At 40.7% G+C, this 19,525-nt stretch overlaps 1 protein-coding gene across 2 annotated transcripts; it reads right to left on the bottom strand.

The window, feature by feature from the left end:
• Positions 1-12,584: 12,584 nt before the first annotated feature.
• On the bottom strand, positions 12,585-19,235 carry BORCS7 (BLOC-1 related complex subunit 7). 2 transcript variants are annotated; one of them, XM_003755414.4, is made up of 6 exons: positions 18,403-19,230; positions 17,819-17,999; positions 14,708-14,770; positions 14,555-14,598; positions 13,564-13,584; positions 12,585-12,802 (listed from the first exon to the last, which is right to left on the bottom strand). In XM_003755414.4, exons 2-6 carry the CDS (start codon positions 17,954-17,956, stop codon positions 12,751-12,753), a joined length of 318 nt encoding a protein of 105 aa, XP_003755462.1. In that variant the 5' UTR covers positions 17,957-17,999; positions 18,403-19,230; the 3' UTR covers positions 12,585-12,750. The 2 variants fall into 2 exon arrangements, with proteins under 2 accessions (XP_003755462.1, XP_023351929.1); XM_023496161.2 differs by lacking the exon at positions 13,564-13,584 and having other exon boundaries at positions 18,403-19,235.
• Between the last annotated feature and the right edge of the window lie 290 nt (positions 19,236-19,525).

Genomic DNA, 19,525 nt, shown 5'->3' with positions numbered 1-19,525 from the left:
GATTGAAGACTAAACATGCTTACCTATCTCCTGATAGGGTGCAATTAGAGGGCAGATTGAAAAATATATATATTTTTTTGATTCAGCCAATGCAAGAATTTGTTTTGCTTGATTATACATGTTTGTAACAGATTTTATTTTTCTGATTTCTCAACTGGGGAAGATTGGAGGAGGGAAGATATGGGAGAGAGAGAAAATGTGCCTCTGAAAATGAAACAAAATTTAATTTAATTTTTAAAAAGAATTGGTGAGCTTTCCATACTTTTTATGCAGGATGGCCTATTGTGGATGGTCCTATATAATGGGAATTCTTTTTCTATGTGGGTCAAATTAGATGGCTACTAGTGCTCAAAGATGCCCTTCAATCAAAGAAGCTGCCCTTCCATGATCAAGGATCATTTTGATTCTCAAGAATGGCGGCATGATCAACAAAAATAGGCAAGTTGACTAGAGGGGGAAGTTTGGGCAGAGAAGATAATAAAGTTAATTCTTGACATGTTGAGTTTGAAGTGCTGAAGGGGCCATTCAGGTAGAGAGAAGTACCCTAGAGGAAGTTGGAAATGAAATCTGGAATTTAGGGAAGAGCTTAGGATTGAAGATAAAAATTCTGAAGTCATTCACATAGAGGTGATGGTATAAGCCACGGGAGTAAATCAACATGGGAAAGAATTACATAGAAGAAAGCTTATGACAGAACCTTGAGAAGTGTCCACATTTGGAGGTAGTGGGGTGGGAGGGAGGCTAGGGGAAGAAGAAATCAGTGAAAGAGACTGAGGAGAAATGAGATATGATGAAAACTGAGCCTTTTTACTAATGGGTTAACACTCCAAGACAATTTCAAATTGATAAATCTCTCCACTTTATGACCAAAAAAGACCAGAAAATTGAAAAATCCTGTCCCCAGTTTGCTTTCACAATCATCCTGTAAGGCAATACAAAGTCTAAGATTTCATACATATTGGAATGATTGTACTTTTTCCTGTCATTACATTAGGAAACAACCACCTACCCATAAAACTTTATGTACCCTGACTTCTGCAGGCAATTCAAGGCTACCACAGACGTCAGTAAAGTACAACTCCTGTCTAAATCACAAGAGAAATTAGTCAATCCAAAGTCAAGTTTCGTATCAATCTCAAAGGAAAGTAAAGCAAGAATTTAGAAAACAAAAAAGTCTCATCTGACCCTGTGTTTCTCAATCATATTCAAATGTCTACTTGAAATCTATCTTCACAAGTGCAGTCAGTTAAGTGAATAGGATTTTAGTTTAGGGGCAAACAAGAAATAATGTGGTTACCCATGAAGTACCATATCCTGAAGAAAGATGATTAACTAGTCTCTAAACTCAGAGCCATTGTCAGCCAGGTCCGATTCAGGCTATTGTAGACCTAACAGCATATAATAACGACAATGGTGATAATAACAGTGGCTCATATTTATACATTGCTTACAAAGGACTTTTCTCACAAGTCTAGCTCCAAGGACCAGTGGCTCAGGATTCCTTTTATCTCAAGGGAGTAGGAAAATGCATTCCAAGGTCTCAGAAAACCTAGAAAGTTCAAACTCAAAGATCACAAAGTCTTCAACCTTCTTTTTGCAATGAAAATGATGAATCATCAAACTAATATGCAAACAGTAAAAATATATTTTTATTTTTTAAAAAAAGAAAATGATGAATCAACTCCAGGAAAAATGTTTAAAAGTCATGGGGCTCTTTGCAGCTATTGACCAGAGTCTTTGTGGCAAGGAGTTATAGAAATTCTTTTACTTTGTTTGAATCTAGGAAGGAGCCTGGCATTCCTGCAAATAGGGCCCAAGTCAACTATCATCAATTGTGAATTCTTCACATGAGTGAACCCCAAAATTTGGTGCTCTCCTAGATCACATCATTTGGTACCTGAGCCTACAAGACCCCTTATGGCAGGAAACTAGCTACTCCATGTAGGTTTGGCTAGTTTTTTTCCTAAAAGTCAATGAAATTGTCAAGACTTAAGTGGTCCAAGAACCTAAGGCTCAACCAGGTGACACAGATTTTTGGCTGCCTAAATATTAATGTCTAGGGCATCAAGAGTTGAGGGCTGTTTAGGCAATCTTCAGGCTTGACACACTTTTTTAATCAAGTGTGTCACTGTAATATTTAAAAGCCTGGGAAGCTACCTTACTTGAACAATTCTGTCTCCTTGCTAAATCGCCTTTCCAAGCTATTAAGTAAACCTCCTTTCAGTAAATTTTGGATGGTCTACAGTTGTCCTGATCTATATTTGGCCACTGGACACAGATGATTCTGGAGGGAAGGGTGAGGCTGGTGATTTTGCATAGCCCTCCCTTACTCAAATCCAATTCACTTACAAGTCATGATATTACCTTCCTGATGTCATGGTTCTCTTCAGGAATAAAAGACAAACAATGAATGAACAAGATGGTGCATAAATGTCAGGTTCTGTACCAGTCTAAATCATCAGATGATTCTGAATCAGAACTGGTCAAATGCCCCTAGTACAAAACACCCTACCTGGGTCATATACTCTGAGAGTACAAATCCTATGTGGCTCATATCTACATGTCCATACAGCTTTGTCCTTGTGGCATATGATTATGATGGAACCCTATTATGCTCAAAGAAATTATGAGAAAGATACTCTCAGAAATACCTAGAGATTTGTTGAATTGATGCAAAGTGAATTGAGCAGAACCAGAATATTTTACACAGTAATCACAATATTGTACAATGAAACAAAACTAATGCAGACAAGATTAGAAGGGAAGCAATAAACTGGGAAAACATTTTTACAGTCAAAGGTTCTAATAAAGGCCTCATTTCCAAAATATATAGAGAATTGACTCTAATTTATAAGAAATCAAGCCATTCTCCAATTGATAAATGGTCAAAGGATATGAACAGACAATTCTCAGACGAAGAAATTGAAACTATTTCTAGCCATATGAAAAGATGTTCCAAGTCATTATTAATCAGAGAAATGCAAATTAAGACAATTCTGAGATACCACTACACACTTGTCAGATTGGCTAGAATGACAGGGAAAGATAATGTGGAATGTTGGAGGGGATGTGGGAAAACAGGGACACTGAGACATTGTTGGTGGAATTGTGAATACATCCAGCCACTCTGAAGAGCAATTCGGAACTATGCTCAAAAAGCTATCAAACTGGGCATACCTTTTGATCCAGCAGTGTAACTACCAGGCTTATATCCCAAAGAGATTTTAAAGAAGGAAAAGGGACCCGTATGTACAAGAACGTTTGTGGCAGCCCTGGTTGTAGTGGCCAGAAACTGGAAACTGAGTGGATGCCCATCAGTTGGAGAATGGCTGAATAAATTGTGGTATATGAGTATTATGGAATATTATTGTTCTGTAAGAAATGACCAACAGGATGATTTCAGAAAGACCTGGAGAGACTTACATGAACTGATGCTGAGTAAAAGAGCAGGACCAGGAGATCATTATATACTTCAACAACAATACTATATAATGACCAATTCTGATGGACCTGACCATCTTCAGCAATGAGATGAACCAAATCAGTTCCAATAGAGCAGTAATGAACTGAACCAGCTATGCCCAGCGAAAGAACTCTAGGAAATGACTAAGAACCATTACATAGAATTCCCAATCCCTCTATTTTTGTCCACCTGCATTTTTGATTCCCTTCACAGGCTAATTGTACACTATTTCAAAGTCTTCTTGTGCAGCAAAATAACTGCATGGACATGTATACATATATTGTATTTAACTTATACTTTAACATATTTAACATGTATTGGTCAACCTGCCATCTGGGGGAGGGAGTGGGGAGAAGGAGGGAAAAAGTTGGAACAAAAGGTTTTGCAATTGTCAATGCTGAAAAATTACCCATGCATATATCTTGTAAATAAAAAAGCTATAATAAAAAAAAATATTGTATAATGATCAATTGATCCTCCTGTAATAAGTCACTGTGGTTGCCAGGGACTACCTTAGCTAGAAAGTCACAGCAATATATGGGAAGAAAGATTACCCATCTTCTTACACTTCCTAAATTCTTTGGTGTTAATGAGGATACTTACTATTGCCTCATTGCCACTTGTAAACTTGAGAACAAATCTGAACTCACGGCTCTCTTGTCATCCCTTTTTTAATCCCAGAAGTAAATGAAAGAAAATGAAAGAAACAGTTCAAGTTCAAACTCAGTCATCAATACTAAGTGCCCTATCTCCAGCACTCAGTATACCTCCTGCAGAACATTCTTTTTATTAGGCACAAGTTTAATGACCCAATTCAATGTGAAAGAAGAAAAAAAAGAAAAAAAATTTTCCAACTTCTTTTCCCAGACAATGTGAGTTCTGAGGTATATCAGTATTTAAAGGAGAGCATATTTCTGAGCTACCTAAATGATGTTGGCTCAGATAATTAGGTGCCAGCTTCCTCTCCTGCTGACAATATAGAGTGAAGAGGAATCAAAACACCCTAATGTGAGTTCCAGCTTTACCCTTTACTAGCTGGGTATATGTGGGCAACTACATGATGCCTTAATGCATAGAGCACCAGATCTGGAGTCAGAAAGACATGTCTTCATAAGTTCCAATTCCACCTAAAACACTTGCCAGTTGTGAGACCCTGGGTAAATTACTTAACCTTGTTTGCTTCAGTTTCCTCATTTCTAAAATGAGCTGGAAAAGAAAATGGCAAACTATTCTGATGTCTCTGCCAAGAAAACTCCAGTGAGGTCACAAAAAATCAGACACAACTACATAACATCTTTGGCAAGGTTTCTTAAGCTAAGATTTCCTTCTCTATAAAATGGGATAACACTACCTACACCACCCTTAGCTTTTTTGTGTCCTAGCAGTCTTGTGAAGTCTTGGAACCCTTCTCAGAATAATATGGCTTATTTTTATTTTTAGATTTTGTTTTTTCCAATTACATATAAAAACATTTTTAAACTTTTTAAAATTTTAAACTCCAAATTCTCTCCCTCCCAATCCTCCCCACTCTCTGAGACCCAAGCAATTTAATATAAAATTTACATGCATAGTCATGTAAAACATATTTCCATTTAATCCTATTGGGAGGAAAAAACAGAAAAACAAAACAAAACAAAAATTTTAAAATGTATGCTTTGATCTGCATTCAGACTCCATCAGTTTCTTTATTTGGAAGTAGATAGTATTTTTGTCCTTTAGAATTGTCTTAGATCATTGTATTGTTGAGAATAACTAAGTCATTCATAGTTAATCACTGCAACATTGCTCTTATTGTATACAATGTTCTCCTGATTCTTCTCACTTTACTCTGTATCATTTCATGTAACTCTTTCCAGATTTTTCTGAAAGCATATTGCTCATAATTTCTTTTAGCCCCATAGTATTTCATCACAATCACACACTACAACTTATTCAGACATTCCTTAATCAATGGACATCTCTTCATTTTCCAATTCTTTGCCACCACAAAAAGAACTGCAATAAATATTTTTGTGCAAATAGCTTCTTTTCTCTTTTTGAAAAAATTTCTTTGGAATATAGGTCAGATAATGATATTGGTGAAGGATACACACAGTTTGATGGCCCTTTGGCCATCGTTCCAAATTGTTCTTTAGAGTGTTTGGATCAGTCCCCAACTCTAGCAACAATGCCTTAGTGTTTCAATTTTTCCACAACTTCTCTAGCACTTGTCATTTTCCTTTTCTGACATGTTAGCCAGTTAAATAGGAGTGAGGTGGTAGCTCATAATTGTTTTGATTTGCATTTTTCTAATCAGTAGTGATTTAGAGCATTTTTTCAAATAACTATAGATAACATTGATTTTTTTCCTCTGAAAACTTCCTGTTCTAAAAGCTGCCATTTATCAATTGGGGAATAACTCATATTCTTATAAAGTTGATTCAATTTCCAATATATTTGAGAAATGAGGTCTTTATTAGAGAAACTTAGCTATAAAATTTTCCCCAGGTTCCTGCTTTCCTTTTAATTTTGGCTGCATTGGTTTTGTGTGTGAAAAACCTTTTTATTTTAATATAATCAAAATTATTCATTTTCCATCCCATAATGCTCTCTATCTCCTATTTGGGTCATAAATTCTTCCCTTATCCATAAGAATAATTATTTTAAATGAATAAAATAAAATACATAGTGAAGAAATACATTGTAAAGAAACAAATTATATTAAAATACATTATGTTTTTTAAAATACATTATCTTTCTACCATGTTTAACATATATTGGATTACTTGCCATCTAGGGGAGAAGTGGGGGAAGAGGGAAAAAAATTGGAGGGTTAATGTTGAAAAATAAAAAGCTTTAATTAAAAAATATATATATATATATATAATTTTTGGACCCTAGCTTTAAAAAACTCTGCTCTCCACAATATCTTAAAAACAAAATGCAGGTGACATTATTACCATTTGAGAAAAGAAAAAGAGGGATCTATATAATGCCTACTATATGCCAGACACTAGCACTTTTTACAAATGTTTTTTCAGTTGATAGCAAGGTGACCTTGAAAACAAAATCCAGGGAAGCTGTTAGGGGCTTGATTTGGCAACAATCTCTAGCAAACAGGCCACATTCAATCAGGGGAAAGATTTGAAGCTTAATTCTTGGACAAGTTAAGCATATGTTAGTTATATCCTGTTGTTTAAAAAGAAAAAAGTGGCCTAGTGGGTGAAGCAGGCAGCAGCTTTATCAGCACGGTGGTTTCAGCAGCTTGTTGCTGGGTTTAAGCTCTAGGGTCTCTTCCCCTCCTACAATCCGTGCTGGAGGTGGACACAAAGCCCGGAGGGAAAGGGCACTCGTCAGCTCTCTGCCTTCTCGAGCCCGCGGGCTGATTGCCGTGCTGACCCTCTGCCCTGCTCCCTGCCTCACAAGGTCCTAATTCTCCTCCTTGATCCCAGCCTCCCCCAACTTCTCTGTGGAGCCATGAATAAAATTCACATCAGGAGCCTGGAGACCAAACTTTCCCACGTGATAATCCAGGTTCCTTGCTCACTTCTCTTGGGGGAGGAGGAAAATTATAGATACCAAAAGGTAGGATACTTAAAGACAAACACACTATCCTCCCATAACTTCTGGGCCAGTGGGAGCCACTGCCTCGACTCTATCACGGGGAGAAGTAGGCAGGGCTCCTGTTGCCATGGGTCACTCCATGGGTGATTGTGCCTCCCGCTTAGCCCCAAGGTCACCACAGACACATTCCCTCCAACAAGCCTTTGTGAGATGGATGGGGGCAGAGGGGAAGTACACTGGTGTCACTCTGATCCGAGTTCTACATCACACCAAGACTCTAACTCTTTGTTCTGTCAAGGAAGCCCCAGAGAGTCAAGGATTCTCAGCTGGCAAGGAGGATTGCAAAAGAGGATCTCATGGCACTCAGACCGTACTGGGAAAGGCCTTTCTGTGGAAAGGAAAGACACTGGATTGGGAATCAAAAAGCCCTGGGTGCCTATCCCTGAGTGAGTCATTTAAGGTTGAGTCTGAAGCTTTTTGAGTCTTGGTTTCCTGATCTATAAAGTGGGAATGAAAGCATCTGCTTTGCAGAGTTATTGTAAAGATGAAATGAGATCATGTATGTAAAGTGTCCAGCAAGGCTTAAAACTCTATATAAAGATCAATTACTATTGTTGCTGTTTATTAAAGGATTAGTACTGAGGAACCTTATACCTTCTGGTCTCAGAGACCTAACATCAGGCCGATAGTGCTTTATTGCTAAGACTGTCTCTAGTAGCAGTTTAGAGTAGAGTAGAGTAGAGTAGAGTAGAGTAGAGTAGAGTAGTAGAGTTTAGAGCCCAATGTTGTTGCTGAATCCCATTTGGGGATTTCTGGACAAAAATACTAGAGCGTCTTGTCATTTCCCCCACTGACTCATTTTACAGATGAGGAAACTGAGGCGAGCAGGCTCAAATGACTTGCTCAGGGTCACACAGCTAGGCTCCGTCTGAGGCTGGATTTGAACTCAGGTCCTTCTAACTATAAACTGCACCACTAGCTGCTCTTGAAAAGTAATTAGATGGCACCAAAGTTCTCCTCAGTGTAACATAAAACTCTCAAGGGAGAGGTCGGATAAAATTTTCTGTTCCTCCTGAGCTGATGTCACTCTGAAGCTGGATTACTTAATACCTTGGAAATACAGGCTCATCACACCTGAATAGATGCATCTTTAATACTATGATTTATTGTCTGTGTTCCCAAATTGTATGTGAATCCTGGGAAGAAAAAAATCTCACATAACCTTACCTGAGACTCTGTCATGTCTGTCCCAGTGACATATTCCTTCTCAACAACCAGCTGGGTGGGACATGGCAACCTGTGCCACTCCCACACTGAAGACCCCACTCCAGCATCTCTGCAGACCCTCAGAGATCACAGGATCACAGCCATAGTATCTGGGGGTTAGGGAGCTTCTCCTTAGAGCCCAAGTCAGGCAACTGGGTGGGGCAGTGAGCAGAGTACAAGGCCTGGAGTCAGAAAGATTCATCTTACTAGCTAGGTAACTCTGGGCAAGTCTGAAATAATTAAATGCCTGGAAAAACAGGCCCAAATAAAGGATAAACCAATTCTGGGAAGAAACTGGTTGGTACTGTGCAAAGTCTGGTTGCAGCAAAGTGAAGGTTACCATGACATGTCAAGGTTCTTCTAATCTTAAGAGAGCCCTAATCAAGCTGTATATTTAGCGGGGTTTAGCCCCACTGGCCAGGCTAAGTTAAGTTCTTCTTCTTTTTTTTTTTTTTTTAAGCTTTTTATTTACAAAACAAATGCACGGATAATTTTTCAACACTGACTCTTGTCCCGCCTTGTGTTTCAGATTTTCCCCTCCTTCTCTCACCCCCTCCCCAAGCAATCCAATATATGTTATACATGTTAAAATATATGTTAAATCCAATATGTGTCAACATATTTACACAGTTCTTTTGTTGTGCAAGAAAAATCAGATCAAAAAGGAAAAAAAATGAGTAAGAGACTAAGTTAGGTTCTTTATCCAGAGGGGAGTGAGGAGCCACTGAAGGTTCAATGACATGACCATAGCAGAGCAAGGCACTGGGGGTCCAGATTTCCGCAGCGCATTCAGGGGGATTCCCCGGCTCTCCGGGACGTTGTGCTTGGCAGCTCTACATCCACTTCCTCAGGTAACCGGCCCCCGCGCTGGGGCGGGCCGCCGTCCCACAGACGTTTGTGCAGAGATCCTCTCCTCTCTAACACCTCCCATGGGGGTCCTGATATGGAGAGGGCCCGGGTCAGGGGTGCGGGGCGCCGGGCTCCTGCGGAGCCCGCGAGTGTCTTGGGCATGGGGAGGGTACGAGACACACCGTCCCCCTCCCGAGGCTGGGTCCCGAGACCCAGACGTGCATCCTGCCCTGAAAAAAGGATAGCAAGAACCCCGAGCCTGGTCCTGGCCCTGCCCCAAGCCCAGACCCCCGCCCACCTCCATGTCCCAGCGTCAAAGTTCACCTGCGCGTCCTGTCCGACCTACAGTTGGCTGAAGCAGCCGTCACTAGGGACAAGAAGGAAGAGGATGCTCTAAGGGCCAGCTGGGCAGGATGCGGATTGGATGGAGTGCCTTCGCGACCGCCGGCTTCCCCCAGGAAGGCAAGGGGAGACCCTCGGACGACAGCTGGATTTGATCCTGAGAAAGGGATACCCCATTCGCCGCTTCCTTGCCCCCTCAAGTGTTAGGGCTCGGCTAGCTTTCTCTCCGCAGAGGCACTAGGGACCCGCCAATTCCTGTCCCATCTTCCCTCACCCAAGAGCGCCGAGTCCTGCGCCCGTGCTGGCCGGAGACCGGGCACTTTTGGCCTGACCACGGAAGAGGGATAAGGGAAGAAGGGCGGCCTAGGGACGACCCTAACCTCCAGAACCACCAGACTGCATCCAGACTTTTCCCTCAATCGCTGAGAGTACTTTGTTTTCAAGGAACTATTTAAACATACCCTCGAGGAACTGTGCCCTAGGAGGGGAAGACAGAATTTCATCGAGTATAGTTTTAATTAGCAGAGAGGGCACAATTGGCAAGGCAAACCGCTCACAAAGAGGAGGAGCTGGGACTGGCTGCTGAGAGCCATACTAATGGGTTTTTTAAAATCATATGTACATGTAAATGAGCAGTCTCGCATTGTCTTTGCCTTTCTGTGGAATTTGATTGCCTTTTAAGTTTAGTGATTAACTTAGGGAACTTCAGGGATGGCTGCACTTTGGGATAAACCATTTTAATGATGTCTGTGATTTTATATTTCTCATACTGTTCCACATCATTATCGTGGTTTAACAAGCACATAGTATAAAGTCATGTGCATGTGAGAAACAATAATATCAGTTTTCAGAACCAAAAAAAAAGCATATTACATTAATGTAATAAAAAGAAATTCTTAAAAAATAGTCTGTCTGTATGTAGTTAGGTGGTCTAGTGGATGGGCTTCGTGAGCCTAGAGTTGGAATATGGGAGTTCAAATTCAGCCTCTGACACCCACAGCTGTGACCCTGGGCAAATCACTTGGCTGTCTGCCTCAGTTTCCTCAACTGTAAAATGGGGATAATAGTTCCTAAATTCATAGAGTAGTTCTGAGGTTCAGATGAGGTATTTGTATAGGAGTCGGTATTTCCAGGCACAGAGCAGGTGTCATAGAAATGCTAACTTCTCTCCTTCATTTTCTGAGCCTGTTTTATCTACAAAATGGACATAATACTAGTACTCACCAGATTTTTGTGAAAATTCAATGAGTTTGCTTTGCAAAGCACTTTGTAAGCCCTAAAAAGTACATCACAAAAATTTCAGCTATTATCATTCTGTAGTTCATGAGTTATTGCTTTATAATATTGTACAGTGGTTAAAGTACAACTAAAACACGTAATTAAGCAAACACCTATTAAGTGCTAAGGCAGAGTACTGTGCTAGGTGCCGGGGAAGACAGAAAGATTAAATTAAAATTTTATATTAAAAATGTAGTTTATATATACACATACAAATATATTTGTATCTAACATATATAAATTTAAATATGATTTATATTGTTGGGTTTTTTTTTTTTTTTTTTTTTTTTTTTGCCACATCTGACTCTTCATAGCCCCATTTGGAATTTTCTTGGCAAAGATACTGGAGTCTCCAGCTCCTTTTACAGATGAGGAAACTGAGACAAACAGGTGCCTTGCCCAGGATCACACAGCTAGTGTATTAGGCCAGATTTGAATTCAGAAAGATGGGTCTTCCTGACTCCAGACCCAATAGAATATCCATTGGACCAGCTAGCTATCTATTTATACATATTCTACACACATACCTGTACATGTATACATATATGTGTGTCCTTATATATGTAAATGTGTTTATTTATTTATTCAGACTTGTCCTGGTGGAGCTTCCCACTCTGACTTGAGTTTAATAGTGTATAAATAGCATGGTGCTTCATAAATGTAGCTTATATTATTATTTCAGTATATTATCTGTTTTATTTCATTTGCTTTTACCACAACAATGCAACTAGGCAGGGTAAGTACAATTCTCTTACAGAGATTAATTAAGTAGCTTCTTAAAAAGGCTAAGCCAGGCACTGAAACCTGGTTCTCCTGGCTAGCAAGCACTAGAGTAGTGATGCTCCTGGTTATTGAAGCTGACTGAAATGGCTTCTGCTTGAAAGACACAAATGATATTTCATAAGAACTGTACTACAAATTGGTCTTTTTGGCTGCTGCTGCTCTCTTGCATTTCAGTTAAAGTATAGTTTCCTCTCTATAACATCAGTCAAGTGGTCCTCTAAGCCCAGTTTACAATTCTGGCAAACAAACCCAGGATATCTTTATATGATATATGTGAAAATGCTTTTGACCCTGAAACTCTCATATTCTACAAAGGCTTTCTACAAAAGAAAAAACAATTACGGACAGAGGTCTCTGACATGACACAAACTTTCACAACCACATTTAAAAAATAATAATAATTCAAATTCCTTTGCATTTGGCAAGAACAACACATCACAAATAACTGGTTTGCTAACAGCTTTCAGAATTACAAAATGAATTCAAGGCCACTTAAATCATGGATCATGAAGACAAAAAAAAAATGCTAAGAATCCAGGTCAAGGGAGAAAGCCACAGCTGGTCAACAACTCTTTGTTTTTATACATATAAAAATCAACTATAATATATAAAATTGTAAATAGCATTTCTGAATGAGCTGAGAAAACAGCAGATGTTATCAGAAGTAGGAGCTACAATATCAAGCAGAGTGGATCTATAAGAAGGCATTTGATGAATAAATACTAAAAGAATCAAGGTCAGGAGTTCTGATCTTACTGAATAAGAAAACCCACATATAGATTATTCATCATCATTCTTTCTCTACCTCGCCAGCTGGTGTTTCTGAATTAAACCAGTATGACACAGTATAGGCTAAATTATGACACTTATGCTTTATGACTTTCTACATATTACAAATGATTTCAATGCTCAAAAAAGTACTAAAGAAATAACAGATTTTTCTTGATTCGGCTTTAATTAAAACTAAAACAGAGCAAGTAAAGAATTCGATGAGAGGAATAGGTTTGTCTGCATAGAACCAAATGGTACTTCTGAGTTGAGCCATCTAGTTTGTGTCTTGCCTTAAATTATATCTTTACATAGGGAGAGAAAATCCTGTATTCTGGGAGAGGCTGCAGACCATCACAATTCTTTTTTAATTGAATTGCTAGAATAGAAGATGGGGTTGTGAGCTCTATTCCCCCACAGCTTTGAGAAATGTGTTTAGGAGCTTTTAAGATGTCATTTCATTTCAGCAAATGCTTCAGCTGGTCCTGTAGATTTGAAGACAGCTCAACACTGCAAATCAGATGGAGAAAAAGATTCATTTGGAATAAACAAGGAATAATATTTCTTTTTTTTCCACTTTAATTTTAAAATATTCTCTGTACTTGGGATGATATCCCTTTTTCTTTAACCCCATACAGACTAGTTCTCAAATGTTAATTCAGCCAACTTCTCATTAGAACGGATTACACTTTATTCAGAATTTGTGATCGTTCATATCTGGTTCCTTAGAGTTTAACTTTATACTGCCAATAAGGGGGGGAAAGATTTGCTAAACAAATTAGTGTTACAAACAAGATTGCAGAGGGGACATTTTATCCATCTGATCAATCAATCCAGAAACATTTATTAAGTACATATTGTATATTATGTATGACATTAAATGTTTTGAATATACAATGAAAAAAATAATCCCTATTGGCAAAGACCTTACAGAACCAACGGTTTTATTAACTTGAATACATTAAAGGAATCAATTCAACAAAAGCATATTATCCATTAGTATGTTAATGGATGCTACCAATTAAAAGTGATTAAATTTGGTTTTAGGTGTCATTTGGATAAACAGTGTTAGCAATCAGATGAACTAGTATCTGAAAAGGAATGACATTTCTTTAAAAATTCTGGGATATATAGTTCAAGATACAGAGAGTATAAGTCAGTTTGTAGGTTGACCTAACCCAGGCCTTCAGGACCCAGCTGCAGAATTTCTGTAGGCTATCCGTCCCATTTCCCCCAAGCTTTCCCCATCCCATGCCTCCAATGATACTTACTTCTTCTGAATAGCTTCTTGCCTCAATAAGAAAAAAGAGGAAAATAAGAATTATATTCTAACTCAATTAGAATGCATGACAAGGCACACAAGCTGAAATAATAAAGTTTTTAGTTTTTGTCATACTCTATAACACTGTCCTTCATACTGAATGATTTTGCTACTAACTGGGGAGTCCTATATGTGAATAAGATATGAATCCTACAAAGATGGATTCCCAACTCACAGTCCCTCTGGTACCATCCATCACATTAATGGAATGAGATGCTGGAGTTTACATTCAAGGCTCAAATTAATCCTGGGTATCTAAGGTATCAAATCAGCACATCTATACCCATATGGAGAACATCCATGCACAATACTGTTTATTAAAATATTAGAAGTTCAAATGCAATTGAACATTCCTCAAAAAGAAATAAATCAAACAAATTAACCACTCCAATTTCCTTCTTAGAAGCTAGGCTGTAAAGATAAAAAATTAAACTGAAGCAAATCTGAGAAATAATAAATGAGGTTTCTTAAAACTACAACGTGATCATTTGAGAAATCTTAGGGAAAAAAAAACATTTATTTTTTTAAAGCCATCTGCATGACCTGTATGTATTGGAACAACTGTGTCAATGTGAACCGCAGTGATATTTCCCAATATACATATCTGAGTCCCAATCATTCCCATCATTCCCACTGGGCCAGTATGCTCCTAAAACAAACTTTCTGCCTCTTTGGCCTACCCTGGGGATAAGGGGCACAGACAATCCTGCAAAGACTTCCTCTTCCTCTTCTCCCGTCTCCTAACTTTCTCTGTAACTTTGGGCATCTTATCCGGGAAATAAACTCTGAAGTGACCCCCTACACACACACACACACACACACACACACACACACACACACACACAATATGCAGAATGTCAAAAAAGAAGCTAAGGGTAATGACTAAGCAGTGACCAAATGAAGGCATGAGAAGCTAGCTCTGGAGCTTAAGTTGTACTTACTGATACTGAAGATGAGTTGTTATAATTGCCATTTTCCTTAAACTCTGTATACAAAAACAAACAAACACAGAAATATGACTGTCCATTTCATGGAAGCAACAGAAGTTACATTGTTCTTAGAAAATCTGATTCTTAAAAGAAAATACTTCTTACATCTTCTGAGTGCAAGATGGCATCTTCCTGCAATACCATGTTTCGAGCTGCCTGACCCAGCAGCTGAAAGACAAAAATAAAAATGGTAATAATCAACACAATTTCCAAACTTCCTGCAATCTTCTTAGTGCAGCTGTTGCACCCTCCCCACTGCATATACACTCAAGATGTAATGGAGGCTAATTTTCCATTTGTTCATGTTGAGAATGCATTTCCTTGGCTCCATGGCAAGTCTGGCACGGTTCTGACATCTGTTCTAAAGGCCAATGCTTCAGAACAGAAGTACTCTGAAACTGCTGAGCTCTTCACATGGCTCATTAGCCAAACGCTGAGATGGGGACTCTGACTTATTCCCTGCTTGCTCACAAGACTTGGGGGATAGGGGGTGGGAGGGTCTCAAGCCAAAAGGTGAGGCTGAGAATCAGAAACTTCAGAGTTGGAAAAGATCCCCAAAACCAACCATCTAGTTCACCCAAAACCTGGCCAACAATCACCCCTACAATATCCCTGACAAATAATGGGTAATTCAGTTTCACTTGAAGATCTTTAGTGAGCAGGAATTACCCTCCCCTCGTGAGGCAGCCTCTTCTACTCTTTGATAGCTCCAGTTCTTCCATTTTCCCTTACACCAAGTCAAAACTTGCAACTTACAGACTCCCACAATAACAAATTAAGGAATCTTGGAAGCCAGCTAGTCCAAATCCTTCATTTTTTCAGATAAAGAAATTCAGACGTCATCTGCATCCAGAGAGAGAACTATGGAGACTGAATGTGGATCAAAGCATAGTACTTTCATCTTTCTGTTGTTGTTTGTATGCTTATTTATTTTTCCTTCTCACATTTTTCCCCCTTTTGATCAGATTTTTCTCGTACAGCATGATGAATATGGAAATATGTTCAAAGGAATTGCATATGCTTAACATGTCAGATTGCTTGCTATCTTGAGGAGAGAAGGAGAAAAATTTGGAACATAAGATCTTGCAAAGGCGCATGTTGAAAACTATATTTGCATCTATTTGGAAAAATACTATTAAGAAATGAAAAAGAAAAAAAAAAAAAAAAAAACTGAAACCCAGAGAAAGCCTCAAGCTCACAGAGCTGTCACTTGGTATCTGGGAAAAAAAAAACAAAACTAAAGGAAAAAAACCTTAATTTCTATGTGATTGCTCTCTTAAGACTTGAAGACAGTTGTTGTGTTCCCCTGGATCTTTCCCTTTTCAGGGTAAATATCCCTACTTCCTTTGACTGAACACATAAGTCGTATGGGGCTGCACATACAAAAGTATTTTGGCCTAACATACTTTCCACTTACAGCCCACTGAGGGTTCGGACACTAAAAACGAATCCTAAAGCTCCCTTTATATGTTATCCTGGTTGCAAGGAGACTGAACATTTCACCGGTGCTACAGTCACTACCACGACCTGAAACCTCATTTTCCTTCCCTCTTTTGCAACTTTTAAATGGCCAGTTCTGAGCCCCATCTCGAGGCTTAGGGATAGACAATCCATGGGAGATTCTTCCAGCCATAAAAATCGGTGTCATAAGCTAAAAAGACTCATTTATTCAGCTTAATGTAATCAAAAGATATTTGAAAGGAAAGGATCTGGGTGACTTTGTTACCTTAGTAAGCTTGGGCGAGTAAGTAAGTGTCCATTCCAAATTCAATACGAATGTGTGAGATTTATTAGTGATAACATTACTTCCCTCCACTAGTTTCTTATGGTCTCCAGGATCAGATACGTGACACTCCGAGAGAGCCCTTCATAGCCTCTCCTACCTTCCTTGTCCTTCCCCCCTCACTCCCCAGCTATAATCTTTGATGCGGTGACAACAGCCTCCACCGCTCCACAAACAAGCCCGCTCCGAGGCATTCTCTTTGGCTGTCCCCCCGGGGATCCTTGGGTTCTTCCCCCTCCATGCCGACTACTGACTTCCCAGACTTCCTTTCTATCCCAACTAAAACCCCACCTTTTACAGGAAGCCTTCCCCAACCTCTCCCCGGTGAATTATTTCTCCCGTTATCCTGGCTGGCCTGCCTTGCACGCCTTCACATGCTGTCGCCCCGTCTGACAGCAGGCTCCTTGAGGGACAGGGACTGTCTTGTACCCCCTGGTAGCCCCGGCGTTCTAGCACAGTGCTGCTCCTGCTCCCTGTGAGGCAATGGGACACCATTAGCCCCATTTACAGACGAGGAGAGCTAAGAATCAGAGCCGGGTCAAAGAACAAAGCAGGGCTGGGACCTGAATCCAAGTTGAAGGTTCCCCTAGAACACGATCCTGCCTCGGGCCAGGAGCCCCCTGAGGGCGGAGGGAAGGAAGCCCATAAAATGTGACTTTAGTTTAGAAAAGAAAAGCCCGTCTGTTAGCCCAGGAAATGAATCCTTGGGAAAGCATGAGACCTTCCGGGACTAAGGAAGGATTCAGGTGTTTTAGGGGAGGATCAGTCCTTGGCACATCCAGGAAGGGAAGGCCCAGGGTCCCCACGGGCAGGGCAGGTGGCCCAGGGTCCCGGCGCGCCAACGACCATGGGCGGCAGTGTCTTGCCCAGGAGGAGGAGGTTTAAATATGGAACCGGGCCACCATCCTCCGAGGGTCACTTCCGGTTCAGACATCCTTTAATCCCATAATCCCAAGGAAAGGCTTCAGGCACAGAACCCTGGCCCGGGGCCAGAACACCGGGCTCAAAAACTTCCACCACCGGCGGTGCGAGCCTGGACTCTCCGGGCTGCATTCCCGAAACTGACTTTAGGTGATCTCTGAGATCTTCACTCACAAAATGAGTCATTTACGATAAAAGATCTCTGGGATCTTCTTATTCTAAATAGAATGTTCCTCTTATTGCCTGAGGGGATGGGCCCCTCGAGTTCCAATGGTGGGACTCAATACCCCACGCAGGAGCCACACCCACCACGTCTCCTTCACGCCTCGATGGACTACAATTCCCAGGATGCACCACTTAATCTCCAAACTCAACCAGATGCTGAAGCGGGTTTCATTAAAAAACTACAAATCCCAACATGTGGCGCGGCTTCCGCCCACTGCTTCAACCCTCGCCGAAAGGTTCCCCCCACACACACACTGCTATCCCGCAGCGGCAGCCTTCCGTCTCACCTCGGAGCTCCGCGAACCCTTCAGCACCTGCTTGGTGAGGGCGATGACGTCGGTGCCGCAGGCATTCACCTTCTCGGTGAGCAGCCCCTTTACCGAGTGGCCGAATCGCGACTGGGGATCGGGCACCCCCGCCGCCATTGCAGCGGATCGTCGATGGCTTCGTTGCGGCAACGGCGCGGCGCTGGGACCAAGAGAAAACGAAAAGCAATTTGAATGAAAAGGCATCTGGGGCGCATGCGCCTGGGCCCGGCTGGGGTTAACTGCTGCCTTTGCAAGCTTTCTCAGATAGATGGATTTGCCGCGGAACTTTTAATCGGAGAAAGAAGGCGCAGCTCTCCTTCTGCGGGGCTAAAGCGAATCGCCGCAGCGCGCAACTGCGTGTGTCTGTAATGGGGAAAACGCCTGACAGTACATTCCCACAATTTTTATTAAAGTCTCTCAAGGACGGTGCCTTGGCGTGCTGGGAGACAAAACGCGGCGGTCCTGCCTTCATGGAGCTCACCGCCCGGTAATAATGAATAAAGAGTTCAGCAAGTGCAAAAGGAGACCGGCAGAACATCGTAAAATCAAGTCACGAGGCTCACCTTTACATTGTAGGTTCAAGGAAGGCTCCAGGTTGAGAGACCCATCGTAAGGAGATGATCCCCAGCGCGTCTCTAAATCTCAGTTTCATCGGTCAAATGGGGACAACAGCATCCATCCCTTATTAGTCGTGAGGGTCAAAGGAGAGAACTTGTGTAGTTTTTGCAAACTTTTAAGCACCTTATAAATGGAAGGAACTTGAGGGGATAAATTCTTCCCAAGGCACTAATAGGATCGTTATATTTAGAAGAAGATCCCAAAGATCGTTTATCATAAATGATGCATTTTGTGAATGAAGGCGGAAAAGATCTCAGATCATCTAAAGTCAGTTTCATGAATGAAGCCCAGAGAGGTTAAATCATTTATCTTCTCAGCTAGTAGAGGACTTTCAACCCCGGTATTCCGGTCCCAGGTCCAGCGTTCTGTGCCTGAAGCTTTTCATTGGGTTTGTTGGATTAAAGAATGTTTGAACCGAAAATGACCTTAAAGCTAAAGGAGGTTTATTGCACTGAAAAGGACGGTGGCTTAGAGATGGGCTCTGCCTAGTTCCATATTGAAATTGTCCTTCCCGGCAAGGCACTGCTGGCTCTGGTTATTAAAGAGCAGGAACCCCGGGCCATTTATGATAATGGTCCACCTCTCTTCTTGGTTGGATCGTTGTAATAACTTCCTAGCTGATCTCTCTCTGTTCAATCTTCCCTCTTCACAAATATGACTCCCTTGCTTAAAAGACTTCAGTAGCTCCCTGTAGCCTCCAGCCCAGCTTCTTAAACTGTGGCTGGTGACCCCATATCGGGTGTCATACCTGAATACGGAGGTCGCAGAATTATGATTTATTATTGTAAATGTTTGATTTGTATATCTATTTTATAAACGACAGTCATATAAAAATTTCTCGAGCTAAATGGGGTCATGAGAGGGAAAAATTTAAGAAGCTTTGGCCTGTAGGATGAAATGCAAACTCTCCTTATTTAGCCTGTAAGGCCCACTATAATCTAATACTAATTAACTTTCCAATCTTATTTGACATTAATCTCCTTTGTGTACCCTAAATTGCAACCAAACTGGACTATTTCTTATCGCATTTAGCAGTTCCTTTGCATCCTGACATTAGTGAAGATTCCA

This window comes from Sarcophilus harrisii, chromosome 2 (assembly GCF_902635505.1).
Source record: "Sarcophilus harrisii chromosome 2, mSarHar1.11, whole genome shotgun sequence".
Lineage (NCBI taxonomy): Eukaryota > Metazoa > Chordata > Mammalia > Dasyuromorphia > Dasyuridae > Sarcophilus > Sarcophilus harrisii.
The sequence above is the reverse complement of the archived record's forward strand: the minus strand, read 5'-3'. Positions and strand labels throughout refer to the sequence as shown.

Bases quoted from the DNA above. Each gene is read 5' to 3' on its own strand.
- BORCS7 (XM_003755414.4), bottom strand. From the start codon at position 17,956: ATGGCGGCGGGGGTGCCCGATCCCCAGTCGCGATTCGGCCACTCGGTA. The intron at 14,771-17,818 runs GTGAGACGGAAG...TTTGTCTTTCAG, and splicing joins AGGGTTCGCGGAGCTCCGAG to CTGCTGGGTCAGGCAGCTCG. The intron at 13,585-14,554 runs GTAAGTACAACT...TTTCTTATTGAG, and splicing joins ACAACTCATCTTCAGTATCA to GCAAGAAGCTATTCAGAAGA.